General features: G+C 51.1%; 4 protein-coding genes and 1 pseudogene across 4 annotated transcripts; 2 read left to right on the top strand and 3 right to left on the bottom strand.

The window, feature by feature from the left end:
- Positions 1–88: 88 nt before the first annotated feature.
- On the top strand, positions 89–1,995 carry SAPIO_CDS7533 (T-complex protein 1 subunit alpha; the record flags this gene model as incomplete). The annotated part of the gene is made up of 3 exons (XM_016789378.1): positions 89–176; positions 269–354; positions 469–1,995. The coding sequence occupies 3 exons, from the start codon at positions 89–91 to the stop codon at positions 1,993–1,995; spliced, it is 1,701 nt and encodes a 566-aa protein (XP_016641205.1).
- A 762-nt stretch (positions 1,996–2,757) lies between these two features.
- SAPIO_CDS7534 lies at positions 2,758–4,092 on the bottom strand (annotated as a pseudogene; the record flags this gene model as incomplete).
- Positions 4,093–6,135: 2,043 nt separating this feature from the next.
- On the bottom strand, positions 6,136–7,581 carry SAPIO_CDS7535 (uncharacterized protein; the record flags this gene model as incomplete). The annotated part of the gene is made up of 2 exons (XM_016789379.1): positions 6,136–6,526; positions 6,662–7,581. The coding sequence occupies 2 exons, from the start codon at positions 7,579–7,581 to the stop codon at positions 6,136–6,138; spliced, it is 1,311 nt and encodes a 436-aa protein (XP_016641206.1).
- Positions 7,582–11,811: 4,230 nt separating this feature from the next.
- On the bottom strand, positions 11,812–13,214 carry SAPIO_CDS7536 (uncharacterized protein; the record flags this gene model as incomplete). Its single annotated transcript, XM_016789380.1, has 4 exons — positions 11,812–12,231; positions 12,309–12,679; positions 12,743–12,878; positions 13,038–13,214. The coding sequence occupies 4 exons, from the start codon at positions 13,212–13,214 to the stop codon at positions 11,812–11,814; spliced, it is 1,104 nt and encodes a 367-aa protein (XP_016641207.1).
- A 3,316-nt stretch (positions 13,215–16,530) lies between these two features.
- On the top strand, positions 16,531–19,664 carry SAPIO_CDS7537 (uncharacterized protein; the record flags this gene model as incomplete). Its single annotated transcript, XM_016789381.1, has 4 exons — positions 16,531–16,667; positions 16,741–16,869; positions 17,112–17,932; positions 18,013–19,664. The coding sequence occupies 4 exons, from the start codon at positions 16,531–16,533 to the stop codon at positions 19,662–19,664; spliced, it is 2,739 nt and encodes a 912-aa protein (XP_016641208.1).
- Positions 19,665–19,979: the final 315 nt, after the last annotated feature.

Consider the following 19,979-nt stretch of genomic DNA (forward strand, 5'->3'; position numbering starts at 1 on the left):
CATCACCCACCCAGGCAACCAGCAAAGCATCACCGACTTTACGACACCCCCCAAAGACCTGGTTGCATACACATAATCGATCGCGAACATGGCGGCTATCTTCGAACAGCCTCGAAACGGAACTCTTTTCCTCGGCGGCCAGAAGATCTCTGGCGCCGACATTCGAGATCAGAATGGTTTGTCATGTCCCACGTCCAAGTTTGAACCCCCCCCTCAGAATCCCCCTTATTTCAAGAACAGAAGCTCATCGCAAACCCCATCTATCCAGTTCTCGCTACACAAGCCATCGCGAATGTCATCAAGAGTTCCTTCGGCCCCAGCGGTCTCGACAAGATGATGGTGGACGACATCGGCGTAAGTTCCTGACCTACCCCTCCAAAGCACATCAGGCCCCCCACGGACACAAACACAAGCACAAGCACAAGCTCACCACCGAACCCTCACCGACGGCTAACTGATCATTAAAAGGATGTGACTGTCACAAACGATGGCGCTACTATTCTTAGTTTATTAGATGTAGAACATCCCGCCGGCAAGATCCTGGTCGACCTCGCCCAACAACAAGATAAAGAAGTCGGTGACGGAACGACATCCGTCGTCCTGATTGCCGCTGAGCTCCTCCGCCGTGGAAACGATCTGATGAAGAACCGCATACACCCCACGACTATCATTACGGGTTACCGACTTGCTCTCCGAGAGGCTGTCAAATACATGAACGAGAACGTCGCCATCAAGGTCGAGCACCTCGGCCGCGAGTCCCTCCTCAACATCGCCAAAACATCAATGTCCAGCAAGATCATCGGTGCCGATTCGGATTTCTTCGCGAATATGGTTGTCGACGCTATCCAGGCCGTCAAGTCAACGAACAACCGAAACGAGACCAAGTACCCCGTCAAGGCCGTCAACATCCTCAAGGCCCACGGCAAGGGCTCTCTTGAGTCTATCCTCGTCAAGGGATATGCTCTCAACTGCACCGTTGCCTCCCAGGCAATGACCACAAGAATAACTGATGCCAAGATTGCCGTTCTCGACATGAACCTTCAGAAGGAGAGGATGAAGCTCGGAGTCAACATCACCGTCGATGACCCTCAACAACTAGAACAGATTCGTGCCCGGGAATCGGGTATGATTCTTGAGCGAGTGGAGCTTATCCTCAAGGCCGGCGCCAACGTCATTCTCACAACCAAGGGTATTGATGACCTTGTCCTGAAGCTGTTTGTGGAACGCGGTGCGATGGCGGTGCGACGATGCAAGAAGGAGGATCTTCGAAGAATCGCGAGGGCAACCGGCGCCACCCTGCTAAGCACCCTCTCCGACCTGAACGGCGATGAGAGGTTTGAGCCTTCCTATCTTGGCTACGCTGAGGAGGTTGTGCAGGAGAGGATCTCGGACGACGAGTGCATCCTAGTCAAGGGAACCAAGGCCCACTCCTCCGCCTCTATCATCCTCCGAGGTCCCAACGACTACTCTCTCGACGAGATGGAGAGGTCGGTACACGACTCTCTCTGCGCCGTCAAGAGGACGCTCGAGAGCGGTACCATTGTTCCCGGCGGTGGCGCAGTTGAGACGGAGCTCCACATCTACCTCGAAGAGTTCGCTAGCACGGTAGGCTCCCGAGAACAGCTCGCCATCGCCGAGTTCGCCCAGTCCCTCCTTGTCATCCCCAAGACCCTAGCCGTCAACGCCGCCAAGGACGCCTCGGACCTCGTCGCTCAGCTGAGGAACAGGCACGCGCGGGCCCAGAGGATTCAGGAGGGCGATGCCAACGAGGACGAGAAGTCTCTAGCGCGCAGGAAGGCCTATAAGAACTACGGACTTGACCTCACCAAGGGCAGGGTGGTGGATGAGGTCAAGGCTGGCGTCCTCGAGCCCAGCGTGAGCAAGATCAAGCAGCTAAAGAGCGCGGTGGAGGCTTGTATTAGCATTATGAGGATTGATACCCTTATTACGTTGGATCCGGAGGTAAAGGAGGATAGGGACGATCATGATCATTAGATGGGGGATTGGGTACCTGGAGGAGTTTAATGATTAGGAGCTACTTTACTTTAAAAGAGGTCATGCCGCAAAAGGCTGTTAGGGAGCTTGAATCAAAAAATCATGTATAGGTCCAAGACATATAAGAATAAGAGTTATGGTTGCCATGACATGCAATACTATTGTATCTCGGCTTGGTCAGTCTGTCTACATTATCCTAAGCTCGCGACGGAGGCTCAGCACTGCTTCTGTGAAATCAAATCGTGGGGGGAGTGCTCAAGATGACATCACTCGAGCTAATCGCAGGCTTCGTTTACGGAGGGCAAAAGCCAGTATCACAAGATTGATCAGCGTCTCAAACCGTTCCCCGAGAATGGTTAGATATATTGATTCCGGGAATTTAATAGCTCGAAAAAGAAGAAGAATAAAAGAGAAAGAAAGAGAAGGAAGTTCAAAAGAGAAGAAAGAAAGAAAAAAAAAAAAAAAAAAAAAAAAAAAAAAAAAAAGACAAAAAGCTCGCCCGCGGGTTGCTCCTAGGATTCGATCCTGGTTGCTTCCCACGGGCTACGAAAATTGCGATTTTCTAACCTTCTGAGCGCTCCAATTGACCACTTGGCCATTTGGTCGCAGTCTTGCTGCTTGAGCTGCTCGGTTGGGAGTTCTTGCCATGAACTCGTATATAAAACTATTACAGTTCTCTTCGTTGATCCGTGGAAGGAGCGAGGTCGGATGGTTCTTTCCTTCTTTCTTCCTCCCAAACATATCCCAAAAAACGCCAATCGACTAGTACCAAGCGTATTTCTCATTCGCAACCCAGAAAACTCCGTCTGCCGGACCGTCTCCGTACCACCTGAGGCAGGGAATGCTATCCATCTCCCTGTCTACAACTTTGTAGTCCAATCCCGTCTTGTCGATGGCGCTCTGGAACCTTGGGCCGGGATTCCATAGCTCAACGTGACTAGTTCCCCATTCGAACGCCTCCTTCCTTGCAAGATCAAGAATGGCCTTGATCCCCTGGGTGAGATATTCATCCGAGCAGTTTTCATCCTCAACTACAAGCCTCAAAACATGGAAGGTATTCCCATCCTTGAGTTCCTCGAGAGTAGAAGGTGGTAAACTCGGAGTACTCGAATAAGCCCGAGTCCAGACGGCCCAGATACGCTGTCCCTTGGAACCAAAGACGCCGCCCTTGACGGTAGGCGTGCGGTCGAAGATGCGGTGAGTGATGAAATCCTCACGCATCATGTGCCAGAGAATGGCATCCAAGTTAGGTGCGAGGGCGACGAAGGTGTGGGGTGTACCGGGGGTGGCGGCGGAGGAGGAGGATGAAGAAGGAGAAGAAAGCATGCGGGCCATCCTAGTCCGGAGGAGGGATTCGTCTAGGGTGCAGAGCTCGGCCAGTTGGTGGTAGCCTATTGGCTTCGCAGAGGGGTATGAGGAGGCCGTGCCGTTTGTTAAAGGCTCTGTGGGCTGTGTGGAGGGGAGAAGAGGAGGGAATGAGAGGTGGGTGCTTGGATGGGCGGCCCAGCCGCGGGTTGCGTAGAAGGTCTTGCCAATGTCCGAAAAGAGGAGGGAAAAGGCAACGGGAGTGAGGCTGGTGGTCCTCGGAGAAGGTACGGAGGTGGTAGGCACCAAGGTTTCGGATTTGGTGCCGTTGGTGACAGGTTTCATTGGAGAGCCTTGGTGTTTCTTCAGTTCCTCTCCGAGGAGGGCCAGCATCTTGGACGCATATCCACGTCCTCTATAGATGGGGTCCGTGAAGACGGAGCCAATGCTATGGGCAATCACTTCCTCTATGTTGGAGCCTCTCGGGGAGGAACCGACGAGCGCAGTCTTCCTAATGGAATCGCACGAGGAAAGGATTGGCCTCTGGCCAGGTGGGAGAGATCTGATGGTGAGAATCCACTGAGTGACCCCGCCGCCTCTTGCAACGGGAACGGTCAAGAGATACTCCTCTCGATGGACGTAATCTTCAACGCCAAGGACTCTTCCCCACGACTTTTGGGTGAGAGTCCATATCTGAATACGTTCGGCCGGGGTCGGTTCAGTGAGGATGAGGGATGGCGAGGAGCTCGGGGGGAGGTCGATTTCCTGAGGTGCTCCCATCGCGGTGGTCATGAGCCTATCTTTTTGTGCTGATCTAGGTTGTGAAGAAATCTATCCTGTTCAACCCAAGATAAGGGGTGGGCGATTGTGTGATAAGAAGATTGAAGTTTAAAGATACTTGGTTGACGAAAGTGATTAGAAGGAGCTTGTAAGTCTCGGAGGCTCTGGGGACACGTGGAGTTGTTATATCGTAACAAGAACCAGGATAAGATTCCACGGGGTCTAGAATCTCTGGTACTGTTGGATCTACTCCAGGTAGCAAAGCACATCCACTGTATGAAGTCTACAAAATAGCACGCTAGCCACCCGTCTTGGTGGCCCTAAAGCAGAAAACTTGGAGAACCGGCTCCGGAAACTCTCCTCCAAGTGGTGGTCTCCCACGGGCCGGCCAGCGTGACCTAACTCGCGAAGGAACCTTAAGGGAGTCCGGGTCCCCACATGCCTACGCCCTTAAATTGCAATATCACATGTGTGCGCCCTGTGTCGAACAAGGGAGAGTTTCCCCGCGATTCGGGGCATCTGTATACGGAATAAAAAGATAGGATCAATTGATCTATGCATGCCTATTGTGATTCGGGGGATGTCCGTGGACCGCGGCGTGTACCATTCAATGGCTGAAGTGCTGCGGCGGTTGGTCTTTGTCGTGTTAGTGGTACCAGTCAAATACGGGCGTCATCGCAATCAGCAGCAGTGATTGACGGCTCGGAGCGGCGGATCGCGGCGGGCTTGTCGCGGAAGCTGGACCCAAATAAGCCGACGATAGGCGCCGTTTTTGGCACCGACCGGACCCGAGAAAAAGAGAGACGGTCTGGGGCTCTTGGGGGGAAGTACTTGATAACCGGCCCTCAATTCTTATTTTAAAAGAAAGACCTCTTTTCTCAAAACGTATTTAGTACAAAATAGTATAGCCCGTCTGGTTTTTTTTTTCTTTTCTGGATTCATGCCAAATTTCCTGCTTCGGGATGCCCAAGTCAAGCTCCGGTCGTGATAATATCTCGATCTTCTGATCCTCAATTCAACAGCGATGAACGGGCTCTCGCCGCTGGTCTCTCCCACTCTCCCATTACCCCATTGCCATGATGTAACCGATTCTGTGGACCCCGGGCACCCGAATGAATCTTGCGACGCTAGCCATCATCTCAGCCGACGCTTCCCCAGTCTTTCCTCTCCATTCCGTCATGACCCTGTGCTGACTGCGCACACGCCCCGGGTCACGCAGCCGCATCGCATTCCCCCCTTAGGATTCGCCCATGCCACGATTGGACCTTCTTTTCTCGATCCGGTCTATCGGTGGGAGGCGTATTTGTGTCACGAGGCGCCGCTAGGCTTCGAAGGTTATAGTAGGGAGTCTATTAGTTGGGACCTTCTCTCCAAGGCTCTTGTCTCCTTCACACCCCTTCCAGGTGAAGTGGCGTTTCTTCGCCTTGGCCTGGTACGTATATATATATATATACATGATGGATTACTTTCCAAGATTGGCGGGGCCTTTTGACGATGCAGGACGGACCAGGGAGAACTCCACAGTGTTTTGTAGAGTTCACCGGTCCCCGCCATTCTTTTTTTGCTGTTTCGATCAATTGTATTGAAAAGGCGGGGATGCCTGCGGCACAGCGAGGAGACGATGGTGTCCTTTGCTTGATTTAACTTTCGCGGACGTACGGACGTACGGAGAGCACACTTGCTTTGCGCAGCCGAGGACGGACCTCGATTGCTCGAAACTAGATGCGCATTCATATATACATGATCGATCGCAAAAAAAGAAACTTATCAACATGGAAACGTCGCAACTGATCAAATTGCGTTTCAGAAAAGCTTCATCATTGATGCCCTTCCCTTCGCCTGCAGTCGTTTTCTGTCCCTTTTCCCTCTTTACCTAAACGCCCGTTGTCAAGAGATGCTTTCGGTTCCTAATGCAATAACCATTGATCCTTTCCAGTTTATACAAGCTTCGTCCGAAATCAAGAGGAAGCACAACCAAAATGCATAATACATTGATTATCCACTTCTTCATTTCTTTCTCCATCCACTGATTCGCCTCCTCTTCAGCGGCCGTGATTACATCCACATCATATTCCTACTCTGCCGCCGATTCTGCTGCCACAACGGCGTCTCCGTCTCCGTACTCACGCTACTATACCCTTGCCCCTGCCCACGACCCGCGCCCTGTCCCGCAGCTCCGGCCTGTCCTCCAGGAGAACCCGTCATGGCTGTCTCGTCCTCTTCCCTGATGTTCTCCAGCGCCTCGCTGAATCCGCGGTGGAAGTCGTCGAATTCCCTCGTCAGAGGCACTTGGTCCGGTCGTTCTGTCGAGCTGCCTACACCGTAGACCGCCGGTACGTGGGCGGGTTTCGGAGCGGCCGCCGCGGCGTGCATGGGGTAGAAGCCTGTTTCGGCGTATTCTTGACTCGGCGCGACGGGGGTGAAGCCGGCGCCGTTTGACATGGGGCTAGAAGTGGCACAATTAGTTTGCGTGGCCCCGTGAAATGTACTAAGCGTGAAGCGTTGGGAGCGGGAAAGAGGAGAAGAAAAACGAGAAAGAAAAAAAAAAAAAAAAAAAAAAAAAAAAAAAAGCAACACGTACCTTATGTACTTGGTGTCCAGGGTAGGCGGACCCTCACGAGTATTGCGCTGCTTCCGCTTCCAGAGATAGAATCCCAAAGCCACGAGCGCGACGAGAACGGCCACGCCGCTAATGGTGCCTCCGATAATAGCGCCCGTCTGGTTCTTGGATCCGTTGCCTTCGGGGGCTTCCCCTGCCTCGCCGGCCGCGGCTGTCGAAGAAGCCGTTTCGCTGGACGTCGAAGTCGTCGTAGAACTGCTCGTTGTGGTGGATTCCGTCGTCGAGGAAGAAGATGCAGTGAGGGAGCGAGTCCCCGTGCTAGGATTAATAGTAATAGGCTCGGAAACGGTCGTAACCTCTGCCGTAAACTGGTCCGTCACCTGCGAAAACCTAAGATCTGACGAGAGCCCCGAAACAGCGGTCGCCACGCTCGCGGCTAGGTTGGACGCCGTTCCACAACCGTACTGAGAAAACCCGCCCGCAAAAACATTCCGGTAACACACGTCGGATCCGGCGCATGTGTAAACGTAGGGGTTCACCTCGGTCTGAGGCCCACTGTTGAAATCTACGCAGCCCGTGAAGACGCCGGTGGTACAGGCCGGTTCACCGTCAGGACAGCAACCGATAGCATTGTGGTCGCGGTCGACGACGCAGTGCGAGCCGGCGCCGCAGGTTACAGGGATGTCGGCATTGCCTTCTAGGAAGCCGCAAACGGTGTTGAAGTCTTGTCGGCGGAGGAGGAGGGCGTCGATTTGGGCGCGGGCGAGGGGGAGCGGCGCTTCAGTGGGTGCGGGCGGCCAGAGCTCGACGTTTAGAGTGCGGTGTTGGACGGTTTTCGTTTGGCGGGGGAGGGCGTGGGCGTTTGTGAGTGTGAGGAGTGCGGCGAGGATGAGGGAGGCGGTCGGGCTTGGGAGCCGCTGGAAGAAGTCGGGAGCCAACATTTGATGTTGTACTATTGAAGTTGAAGTTGATGAGGATGGAAAAGTTCAGTAGTTGAGAGAATAATACCGAATGCGCATAACATCGAAAAGGCAACGCTGACGACAGGAAAATAAAGAAACCAGCGCTCGCGATAGGAGATGCGAGAAAAAAGAATCGAGATTAGAAAGTAGCGATAGGATTCGCAGAAATGTACACAAGGAGGAAGAGTGACAGTTTAAGATTGAAATGGAAATCGAAAAAGAAGGAGATCATTGAAGGATGTTGCAGGTCCCGGGCTGTGTTTCGATCTCGCATTGGCCCAGAGTCGCATCAGCCAATGCAGCCACAGCGTCTTCAACCCGGCAGGATAGGACAATGGACCTAGCCAGGAGTACGTACTCATCAATGACAATCCTACAAGTACAATGGAAGAAAGGAAGCCCTGCTGTGTACCCGAAGACCCGGGGTCTGAAGGTGGGATTCGGATGGGATCGACTGAGGCGGACCTTGGTATCACGGAGAGGCGGAGTGTACATCCAAGGAGGTCAGACTTGAGTACCCTTGAGCGTCATCCTGACCTTGCTACTTCCGAAGTATCACAAAGTGCAGCAGTTCTTTTTTACGAGATCTGAATGAAAATGTTCATTTATTTTCTGTCGTCTGCTTGGCTCCTGAGGAATGGAGAATGGCAAACGATTGAACGAATGCTCGTGTCGAAACAGATGGCTGGGGGGGGAGGAGCTGATTTTTGCCCCCCCTGAGCTCCTTGATCATTAACATGATGTCGCCTGGCTCTCGGGATGGCTGACCAGCCCATGTTTAGTTTGATATTGGCCCGGTCCATTCTGCCGTACTGCGTGGATTTTTTTTTTTTTTTTTTTTTTTCGTACCGGCATTTGATCAGTATTTGGCATCACGGAGTGCTGCGTGTGCGCTGTCTTAATGCTAAGACTAATCCGCACTGAATGGCTTTGTGAATTTGATGGACATTCCAGACGCATTATCCAGGGTGGCAGCGCAAAGCCAAGATCCAGGGAGAAAAGAGCAAACAATTCTGGAACCTGGTCCTGGTCTTGGACCATGGGTGGAGATGGGCGTAAGCCCGGTTGCCGAGAGGATGAACCAGTCGAAGTAACCTTATTGAGTGTGTGGCTGAAAATAGGACTGGGCCTGGCAGGGCCAAATGCAGGATCCGGTGGTTGTCTTGTCCCTCTTCATCTTGGAGTTCCTGGGCTGTGGGCACAGGCTATGCCTCTTCCAGCCATCACCGAATCCATTAGTGAGACGCTTAAGAGCTCTCGACTCCACGACTCCGACCATCGTTCTCCATCGTCGTCCGTTGCCGTGCAACTCTTTATAGGTTTTTTTTCACCTGGTCGACGAAGGACAAGATTTACACATATCCATGCTCTCGGCGGCCCATCAGAGAAGAACACTTCGCACGAAGTAAATGCGCGCCGTTTGACGATCCCAACTTCCCGACGAAGGGGAGCCTGATGGGGGGCAACCGATTTTAGAAATATCAGCATGTTATATAGGTTCTACGGACTACTTCGTACTCTAGGATTTCGTACTCTAGGATTACTTATAATACATATACGGACCGGACGTCAATCTTTGAATGTGGGACAGACAAATTGTCTCGCATCTGGCGATTAACCGAACCGTATGACTGATGCCCAGTGTTTCTCTTCGTTTCTCTTAGGTTCATCGACAGGCGACCTTGATTTGTGCGAAGCTGGAAATTCTTCGTATTGGAGCCAGCGCATTGCCAGCAGCTTTTCATGATGTTGAGAGCTGCCACGAGAAAATGAGGCGATGGTGTGATGAGACGACAAGACGATGAGATGATGGTTCCGAACCCCGACTCTTCGCTCCAGTGCCACCACATTCAGGTATTCTGCACTACTTTTCTTTCCGCTTTTCTCGAGCAAGGGTTTTTTTCGTCCTCATCATTCTGGGCGCTGACCATTTCGACTCCCAGCCCCTCAATAAACCCCGAAGGCTAAATAGCCCTTACGCCCCCAAGGACCAATGCGAAGCGTCAAGTCTGTTCCAACCAGGCGCCGAGCGCTTGAACGCACAGCCGCCAAGAGCAGCAGGACGGGAAGATATCCGCACTATGTTCCCCTAATAAATTAGGCGGTGTTATACAGTGTGTGTTGGATCGATTCTATTTTTAACAATCATCTCAAAGTCATTGCGACGCACACTGGATGGTGTTTGTGATGCGCTGCGCCAACATGGCATGGATGACACCCTCCCCTGAGTTTTGTCCCAGATGATTGGGCAGGCGCCTCTCTTTAGTGTCAAGACAAGCCGACAACTTCGAGGTAATTAGACTCTCCAAGAACCGTTCTGTTCGCCACTTCATATCTTGCCACATGGCACAGGTTTGTTTACGCCGTTTTGTTTCCAAGTGCGTTCGCACATGTGGGTATTCTGCCGGATATGTTCTAGCCCGGAAGGCCTTTGTTGACGGGAAGATACCGAGTTCCACCGGATCCGCTCTCTTCCTCCTTCCTCAGAGGGGCGCAAAAGATCCCCAGCCACCGCGGGCCGTTTTCCAGGTTTCAAATAGATAATAAACCACATAGATGGATGGGGGCAGGGCAGAAGTTGAAGCTTACGCATACTTCATTCCCATGGAAATTACATGGATGACGATGGACTCGCTCCGGCACTTGTTATTGAAGATGCTAATTTGAGGACCAGCGTGCGGAATCATAGTAGCCGCGTGGCTTTTGCTGACATCTTGAACAATGAGCCGCCGTGGATGGATTCGCAGTGGGGGCAACGCGGTCTATATTTGCACCAGGATTTGACATATGGACCACCATATCACGAATGTCTTGGCTGCGGTTTGTCTAACGTCAAGAAACCTCTGACCTTTGTCAGGTGGAATCATTCCCCTGAAGGGGAGGTAGCGACTTTGATTCACAGACTAGGTCTCGAGCCCTGACAACTCAGGTTTATCCTGCCTCGTGCCAGAGAAGGGAAACGGCAAGACAGGATCCTTTGTCTTAAGGGAGCAGCGCAGCGTTGTAGCAACACTAAACTAGTATTACAATGATGAGGTTGACACCACACAGCAACATCAATCGTCGCTAGAGCGCAGGACACTTCTTGTCCACCAATGCCATCATAAGTCCCCTCAGACGGGCAATGTCCAGACGAAAGAAAACAAAAAAGGTAGAAATATAATATCGACCTGGTAGTTAGAGATGTTGCAATTTTCTGCCATTCTAACATTTGCGAGTGGTTCAAGACCGTGGTCAGCAAGTCCCCATAGCTAGTACGCCGCCCCGTGAAAACTAAAGACATTTATTGGTGACGAGAATTGTGTCGCAGACGAACGGGTTCGAGTTGCGATGTCACAAGAGCAAGAAGTTGGAATTTATGAAGAAGGATAACGCTAAGAGGCTATTATATTGAACCGGAACAGCTGGTGAAGGTCGTGCTAGTGTTTTCTTTATTCTGCAATTGTTGGCCATCGGGAGCCTAGTCCAGCAACAAGGAATGCTTCTGAGGTGTACTAAGAACCGGGGCCCAAGAGTCGTTAGCCTTCTCCACCACATCCATGGAAGACCCATGTCGGCCCGTCCTCCTTTAGTTTCTCTCTGCCGCCGGGATGCAACTGTACGTTATCAGGAGTATTCGTTGCTCAGTCGTCGCCGACGCGGTATCAGTTGTGGAGGATGATCTGGGAGGAGATTCGCTTATATATCTCAATTGGAAAGGAAAGACGCCGGCTGTGAAACATAGCGCTGGCCATCCGTGGAAATATAAACCAGGCCAAGGAGCGGATGAAGTTTGGGTATTTAGATGCTTCATTTGAGACTGGGTGTGGCCATGAGAATGTCTCATTCGACGGCTAGCCTGCTTGGAGAGGAAGTGGAGGAGCCGCGGCAGAGCATCGCGGCTCTGGCTTGATGATGCTTTATGATGAGTGATGAATGGGAGCCGATGTGAGCGGTTCAAAAGATGAAAGTAACAAGCGGTCAGGTGAAAGAAAGAAAGAAAGAAAAGAAAGAAAAGAAATTAAGCCCAAACTATATCAAACTATGTAACTTAAATGCAAGCCCAAATTTCAGACGACGCTATTATCCATCTCTATACCCATTCATGTAGTCCGCGGTGATCCACCCTGATCCATAACTTTCTCTATAACTTCCCCATGGACCCAATCATCAAGACAAATGAAAACTTCAAAAGTTTACACCAATCGACGAACGCCCCCACGGTCCCGTTTAGACCCTAGAGTTAGCCTCCCTTTCTCTCCACGAATGATCATAGCTGGGATAGTTCCTTTCCACCAGCTCAACATTCGAGTCATCCCCCTCCCTCGCCGACGTATCATCAAGATCGACCTGCTGCCACCCGTGTCCGCCCTCCTTCCTCTCCATCTTGCGCTGCTTCTTCTCCGCCTTGAGCTGCTTCTTGGCCTCCTTCTTCTCGCGCTTGAGAGCCTTCTTCTCCTTGCGGGACAGGCGGGGGAATTCGCTATCGGGGCCACGGAGGACGAGGCCCGGGTGGAGCACGTTGAGGAGGATGAGGCCGAGGAGAACGGGAAGGCCGTCGAGGCAGAAGACGTAGTTTTCGCTCTTAAGGATGGGGTTATCATCGTTGGCGCCGGGGATGAATTCGACGAGGCGGAAGATGATTCGGATCTGTCAGGTCTGATGTTAGAGGCAAAATCTAGCGCATAGAAAGGGGGGGTTGGGGGATGAAGCGGATCGACTCTTACCATGATGAAGACAAAATCGGCAAGCAGAACCCAAACAAGTTTCTTCGTAAGCGGAATGTTGCGATCCTGTCGACCCTCTATATCGAGTCTCTTGTAAAAGGCAACGGTCAAGACGCTAAAGGCGATGATGAACAAAGCTTGGATGCCGACACCGACCATGTAGATCTTCTGGCCGGCACGTTGAATATCTTGGCTGTCTTCATCTTGGTTGGAAAGAAGAGAGCCGCCCGTACCCTGAACGAGGAAAGAAAGGATGTCGAGCCCGACGAAGACCTTGGTTAGGAGGACGGCTCTCAATCCGAGGACCTTTTGACTGGGGAGCATGTAGTGGACGAGGCGGGCTACGGTCATGTAGAGGAAGGCGTTGATCCCTAGATATGGTGTTAGTCTGGTAAGATCTTCTCCTCGGGACAACTCGGTGACTGGTCACTTACACAATGGCGCAAGAAGGAGAAGCAGCGTGCCCATGACAACGTAGGCGAGTTGCTGCTGGTCACGAGTACCGGCTGTGCGGAGAGCGAAGGCGGCAGTTTCCCAGGCACTGCCCATGATGAGGACCCAACAGTATTTCTAGACGTATAAGTCAGCGAATGCTGATCCCACGTCTTTTTACAACGTCGCCGCATTTCCAGGGCGTAAAGAAGACTTTTATCTTTCGTTCGGGATCAGGAGTAGTACCTTTTTATACACAGCAGCTTGGAGGATATGGACAGAAGTAGTTAGTCCTACCAACACAGCGAACGCCAGGTTTGCGCCAAAGTTGGGCACAACCAGGTAGTTACTGTTGCAGGCATCGATGGGGACGGCGCCATATTTTCCGGGGACAGCAGTGATGCAGGACGGAGAAGATGTTGAGGTTGCTGTGCCAGTGGCAGCATCTGCGATGGTGGGAGAAGGAGTGGCCATGGTGAAAAGGGAGGAAGGCCTTGGAGACTAGAAGCAACGAGGTGAAGAACACACGAGGAGGCGAAGACGAGGGTGGATCTCACTTCAGATGAATACCAGGATAGAGAAGGATTGTGATGTTGGGATATATTCAAGTCATGATCTCAGGCTCGAACTATTCGAGGCATCCCCAGATATTAATACTCGTTGAAGACGAGATTAGAGATCTCTAACGGAGTAATATCCTTCTAGAACTAAGCCATACAGCAACTGCCACCTTCGACTCATCCATAGCTAGCATTGGGCAAGAAAGTGAGATTATTGTCAACTCGTTTCCAGTCGTTTTTTACGCGTCAGCCATATACGAAGATTTACGGTGTGTCTAGCACAGCAACATAGGTCGGGCCCCGAAGATCTTATGGCGCAAGAGAGGCTTGTCAGGCACGTTTACCCTGATGCAACAGCCACAGACGCAGATGAATTTTTGGGCGCTTTTCCTTTTTCTTGCGGTGCGGGCCGAAACACGACGTCCACGCAAGGGAGCTCGTAGTTAGAGGGTTTTACCAGTGTATGGGCTGGGAGTGGTTCGAGGCTATTCGTTCGCCTCGGGATAATGATGACCCTTGGTTAGGCCTGGGTGCTAGATGACAGCGCCTATTTTAGGTGTGGAAGGCTTTGGGTTTTAGTGCAAAAAGAAGCTTGTGCTTATGTGGATGTCGTTCCCACCGGATTCCGACGCGTCATGACCGAACGTGGTTCTGCCAGGCCCAATGAGGCACAGCGGTTGCATCGTTTCGCAATGCAGCAATGCAGCGAATGGCGAATGAGATGTCGGCGTGGACGAGGCTTGGCGAGAATCCGTGAGCCATTGACAAAGGAAATTCAGGGTTTGCAATCGTCATTTGGACACGATCAACTCCCAGGCCTTACGAAATACGTCGACGTCAATGCAAGGGAGGGAGCGACGAATTGATAAAGACTGCATGTGCGTTTGAGATGGACCGAACAGATTCGGATCCGGCTTAATAATGCGGCTCTTGAGCTCTTCTTTAAGATTGCTCCTTCTTATAATTGATTGTCCTTTATTATGGGAACGAACGTTGTTTAGCAGGAAAGGGATTTCCTGGGAAAGAACAAACGGATGGTGTTGAACTGATTCGAGGTTCGGGGAAGGAGCTCCAGGGCAGCTTCGCCCCCCATGGATCCTCATACAAGTTCCAAATCGAAGTTGTTCACTGGATACTAATTAATGTTGGCAACCGTGCCAATTGATTCTTTGAGCTGCTTTCTGCCTTTGCTGGTGTTCCTCTCTGGCATTTCTAGGAAGCTGCGTGAATGCTGCCATGTGAGACGCCTGATCAATGCCCAGTTGCAGTCTGGAGGGTGGTCGGATGGGTATGTTCAATCGACAACTAAACTCTCCTCGTTCGATGGCCATTGGATTTTTGAACTTTTGACCCACTCCTTCGGAGTCATTTCATAAAGCGTACACAGGTACGAAGTACATGCCATGCGGTTGATGGACGAACGAAGAAGTTATTCACTTGAAACGTATTATTATTTAGTGCAATCTTCAAACAGGTACTTCGTACAGTAAACTACTTCGTCCATTGCGTCAAATCTCAATTCCAGCGAGGCTCGGGCTTACAAAGTGTGAAGTAAACGAGTGTCAGTGGCCCTGCGACCTGACGTCGTAGAAGAAGAAGACCCCTGCAAGTGCCATTGATTCGATCAATGCTAATTTTGATGGACGGACATCGCTGAGCCTCACCATGGGCTATCTGACTCTTTTCAACCATCTCTCCCATCCTCAAGACAAGAGTCTACCTTGATTTTCCCGCCACAAGTCAAACATTCCGTTTGCACGGCACAGAATACTTCGACAAGTGACAAACCGTTCTTGCACCATCTTCATATCGTGTAGTATCGTGCCGTGTACCTCGCAGAGCCGAAGAGGCAAACGGAAAATCTTTCGTATCAGGTGTCACCTGTCGAAACCGAAACCGACCCTGCATCTTGCAGCACTGGAGATTGCGTTCCCCACGCCAGGAAGGGACTCTTTGTACTCGTCGTAGTTTATTAGAGTATTAGTAGTAGATGAAGCCGGTTTAATACGAATGAACGGCTGTGCGGTCGAGCAAGCAATATCGAATGTTGAACTTCGAACTATCTCGGGTCACCGCACTTTAGTGTGATAATGGGTTGCCGCAGTGAGTCCACATTTTGTGCTTTCCATTTAGTTTAGAATGAGCATCGGGCTTTCTTTTTTTTTTTTTTTTTTTTTTTTTTTTTTTTTTAGGCTGTGCACAAGTACGCCTGGCCTAGCGACAGTCAGGAGGCACGACGTCGGCATTGTACCGCGCACACGCCAGCTCAAGTCCAGTGCTGTGCAGGAGCATTGAACATGGGCTTGGACATTGAGCTATGAACTTTGAAATGATTCTCTGGAAACCCCGCTCCAGAGTCCAGCCACCAACCACAAGTATTTCGTGCAAAGTACGAATACTAAGGTAATTACTTACTACCAAGTTCATACTTTAATGTACAGATAATGTAAGCCTTCAACAGAGGGGTTGTCGCCATCTCTCTCCCCTCTCTCCTCTCGTGGCCAAGATGTCAATTGGCCATTGGAGGCATCCATGACCACGATCTCGCCGCGTGCTTGCTGTGCGACCTTCTCCAAGCCAATCAAGCTTGCCAATCGATCCAGCCCGGTAACCCGCCTGTCCATCACTTCCTGCTCCTGGCCAGCTTGATGTAATTGCGGGCGCCTACATGACCACGGGCAGGCACCCTAGACCCTTTTTATGCCTTGTTCAATCCAATATTATCCAATATCCTTAGTAGCTTCCCCAACCCCCACATGCAATGATGTCCAGGATGGAGCACGAACTACCAGGGTCTTGGCTGACCAGGCTATCTATGTATGATCCTTGCCCGCCTGGAATCCACACACATCAAACAAAGTACACTACACTCCATCTTCAATTGACGAGGTCTTGGTTTGGGAATAGTGCCGTAGTACTCTACTACTTCTACGAAGTACGTATTCAGCGATTGTGCCGACTTAGTTCGTCCAAGACCGGTATCAGACTGTACATAGTGTACTTCGTAATTTCTCCTTGGCCTTGGTTGTTTGTCGCAATGTACCGTGATCGTTCGTCTCCAGCTGCCATCAATTTGATCCCCTCCGCTCCTCCTTCGTCTGTTTCATTCTTCTTCCCCCGCTCCTCCTCTCCTTCAACACAGCTCCTCTCTTAAGCAACATCGACGTGTTCTTCGTCGAGGATTTACAACCTCCTCTTGGCCTCAGAAAACCTGCCCCGACCGAGGAACTATGCCCATCCGCGTTAAGCTAAAGAAGCTACCGGCGCCCCGAGCGCCGTCTCCCGGCCCGTCTGGCTTTGTTTATGTCGAGCTGCCTGACATTCGTGAAGGCGATAGCTTCCGAGATGTTATCAAGAAGTTTTCTCGGTTAGTCAATTCTACCCTCTCTTAGAATTTGGTTCATTTATTTTCTATACTGACACGTCTTTAACACTTGTAGTTACTTCTCTGCTATTATCACTCTGCCGCACACGTTTGAGCAGTTGAGGACTTCTTCAAGTGAACTTCGTTCGCTAGTCGACCATCTGGCCTTGAACTGCTCCAATCCGACCATCGTGAATGCCTTGCTGTATGTTCTTGATACATCTTCCTTTTCACGTCTTCCCATCACCATCACCATTCGTAGCTAGGGCGAGCAGCATCACGAGGCAGGTTCTGTTTTAGTGGTAGTGGGGCACATGCAGAACGCATTGCCCCCCACTTCTATGCATCTTTTATGGTCACCCCGATCGATCTCACCTCAACACAGCGGGCCTTCAGATGAGCGTCTCTCCGTAAATTTCAATTGATGCTGACCTGGTTTCTATGAAGGGCATTGAAATGGCACTATGTCGCCGACGACAAGACCCGCGACCTCAGCGCGTCTCGCGCACATGCTTGTGAGATCGTCGCCTGGAGGTTCTTGTCTCGTCTGTCCGAGAGAGAAGCAGTAGACTACTGTCTATACGAGATCCCCGAACTCGAGGAACCCGAACCCATTCCCGACACCATTCCGGAGGAGTCCACTAGTACCGAACACTCTCCTCTTCTTCCTCGCTCCAATGGTGGCTCCTACGGCAGACGGTCCATGGCCACCACTGTCAACTCTGTTAAACGCGGTCAACTTTTGCAATCCCTCTCGCGTTTGACGGCCAGTTTCAGTGTTGAGGAGGGTGAGGAAGTGGAAGAGGATCCAACTGCACCCTTCCGCGGCCTCAATGCCCTCGAGATAGCCGCCATCTCAAACTCCAAGGAATTCCTCGGTCAAGCCGTTGTCCAGAAGATTATTACCGCCATTTGGAATGGTGATATAATTTTCTGGGACAGACTCGACGTCTTGGCCGTCAAGAAGCCGAGGTACTATAACCCTGCAACGGCTGACCCCTTCTCCCGCTTGCGTGTCCCTAAATATCTCAAGGCTTGGGAGATCGTCTTTTTCCTCGGCTTCATGGCTATTTACTACACCGTACTTGTGGAGCGTGACGTCGACGTCATTACTCGCGCCGAATATGTTCTTTACATCTGGCTTGCCGCATTCTTGTACGATGAGATCAGCGCCTGGAACGATGCCGGTTCCATGTTTTACACCTCCGACCTCTGGAACGTATTTGACATGATCATGATTAGCCTTGGTATCACCTTTGCTATACTCAGTAAGTTATTTCCTTCTTGTTCTTTTTCCACATTTACTCCACTAGGCGCAGGAAGATGGTTCACTAACCTGCCTTCGCAGAGATAATTGGTATCATCACGCATAATCAGCAGGCAGTCGAAGTTGCCTTTGACATATTCGCCTTGGAAGCTCTGTTCATGGTGCCTAGAATCTGCTCGTTCCTTAGCTTGAGCCCTTACTGGGGCACACTGATTCCCTGCTTCAAGGAGATGGGCAAAGACTTTGTCAAATTCATGATTTTGGTCATCATCATCTACTGCGGCTTCCTTACTACCTTCTCCCTCGTCGGGCGAAACACGTTTACCTTTGCGAATATGACCATGATTCTTACCAAAATCTTCTTCGGCTCGAGCGGAACCGGTATCGAGATTATGGACGACATTGACCCCGTCTTCGGCCCGCCGCTCATGCTCCTCTTCATCTGTCTCAGCTCCTTCCTCCTTACCGGCTCCCTCACCGGTATGCTGTCCAATAGCTTCTCCCGCGTCATTACCCAGGCTAGGTCGGAATACCTCTTCGTTTACAGCATCTATGTGCTCGAGGCGTCCACGAGCAACCGCCTGACCCACTTCCTGCCGCCCTTGAACCTGGTTTCCCTCATCATCTTCCGACCCCTTCGCTTGTTTTTCCACTCAGCCACCAAGTTCCGCGCCGGCCGCATCGCCCTGCTCAAGATCACCCACCTCCCCATTGTCGGCGTTATCAAGCTGTATGAGTCGATCCGCTGCAGGAACATTCAGGACGAGTTCGCCGGCTTTAGGGGCCCCACCTTCAGCCAGGAGGATACGCTGCGGGCGAGCCTCCACAAGCAGCCGTCCTCAGCGGACAGCAAATCTGCGGAGGCGGACGCCAAGGAGAGCTCGGCCAATGACGGGAGCTTGGTGCTCTCGCAGATGGAGACGAGGGTGAACGAGATGGCGAGCAAGATTGACCGACTAACTTTAATTCTGTTGACTATGCAGGAGAAGCAGGAAGAGCATCAACAGCAGCTGCAGCGCGAGAAAGAGGAGAGAGAAAAGAAGGAAAAGGAAAAGGAGGAGAGAGAGCAGAAAGAAAAGGAAGAGAGGGAGCAGCGGGAGAAGGAAGAGAAAGAGAAGCGAGAGAAGGAAGAAAGAGAGCTAAAGGAAAAGGAAGAGAAGGAGGCAAGGGAGAAGAAGGAGAGAGAGGAGAGGGAACAGAAGGAGAAGGAGGAAAGAGAGCAGAGAGAAAAGGAAGAGAGGGAGAAGCAGGAGAAAGAAGAGAAGGAAAGGAAGGAGAAGGAGGAAAGAGAGCTAAAGGAAAAGGAAGAGAAGGAGAAGAAGGAGAAAGAGGAGAAAGAGCTAAAGGAAAAGAAGGAGAGAGAGGAACAGGAGCAGAAGGAAAGAGAGGAGAAAGAAAAGAAGGAGAGGGAAGAGAGAGAGTTGAAGGAAAAGGAGGAAAAGGAGAAGAAGGAACGGGAAGAGAAGGAGAAGAAAGAAAAGGAGGAGAGAGAGCTGAAGGAAAGGGAGGAGAAAGAAATGAAAGAGAGGGAAGAGAGGGAGCTGAAGGAGAAGGAGGAAAAGGAAAAGAAGGAGAGGGAGGAAAGGGAACAGAAAGAGAGGGAAGAAAAGGAAAAGGAAGAAAGAGAGTTGAAGGAAAAGGAGGAGGCTGAAAAGAAGGAGAGAGAAGCGAAGGAACAGGAGGAACGGGAGCAGAAGAAGGACCACGACGACCAGAAGCCCGATGACGAATAAGTGGATGACTGACTTGAAACTGGGTTGAATGGTTATACCCTCGGACTGGTGGCATTTTGGCCATGACGGTATTGGTCTCGTCTTGGTATCGCAAAGGTGTGGTGTGTTTTGTTTGGTGAGGAGGATCGTTTTGCATTTCTTTTTTTTTTTGCTTTTGCTTTTTTTTTTATTCAAGTCATGATGCGTCTGTCAAGGAAGCGGCTACGTTTTGCGATTTTCCATGCATCTCCCAAACTTCTTTACGACCGTCATGGGCCATGAAATACCTGCATATACCTTTGTTTTGCATCTTGTTTTTGTTCTTGAGCTCATATG

Source organism: Scedosporium apiospermum (genome assembly GCF_000732125.1).
Source record: "Scedosporium apiospermum strain IHEM 14462 chromosome Unknown SEQ_SAPIO_0110, whole genome shotgun sequence".
Lineage (NCBI taxonomy): Eukaryota > Fungi > Ascomycota > Sordariomycetes > Microascales > Microascaceae > Scedosporium > Scedosporium apiospermum.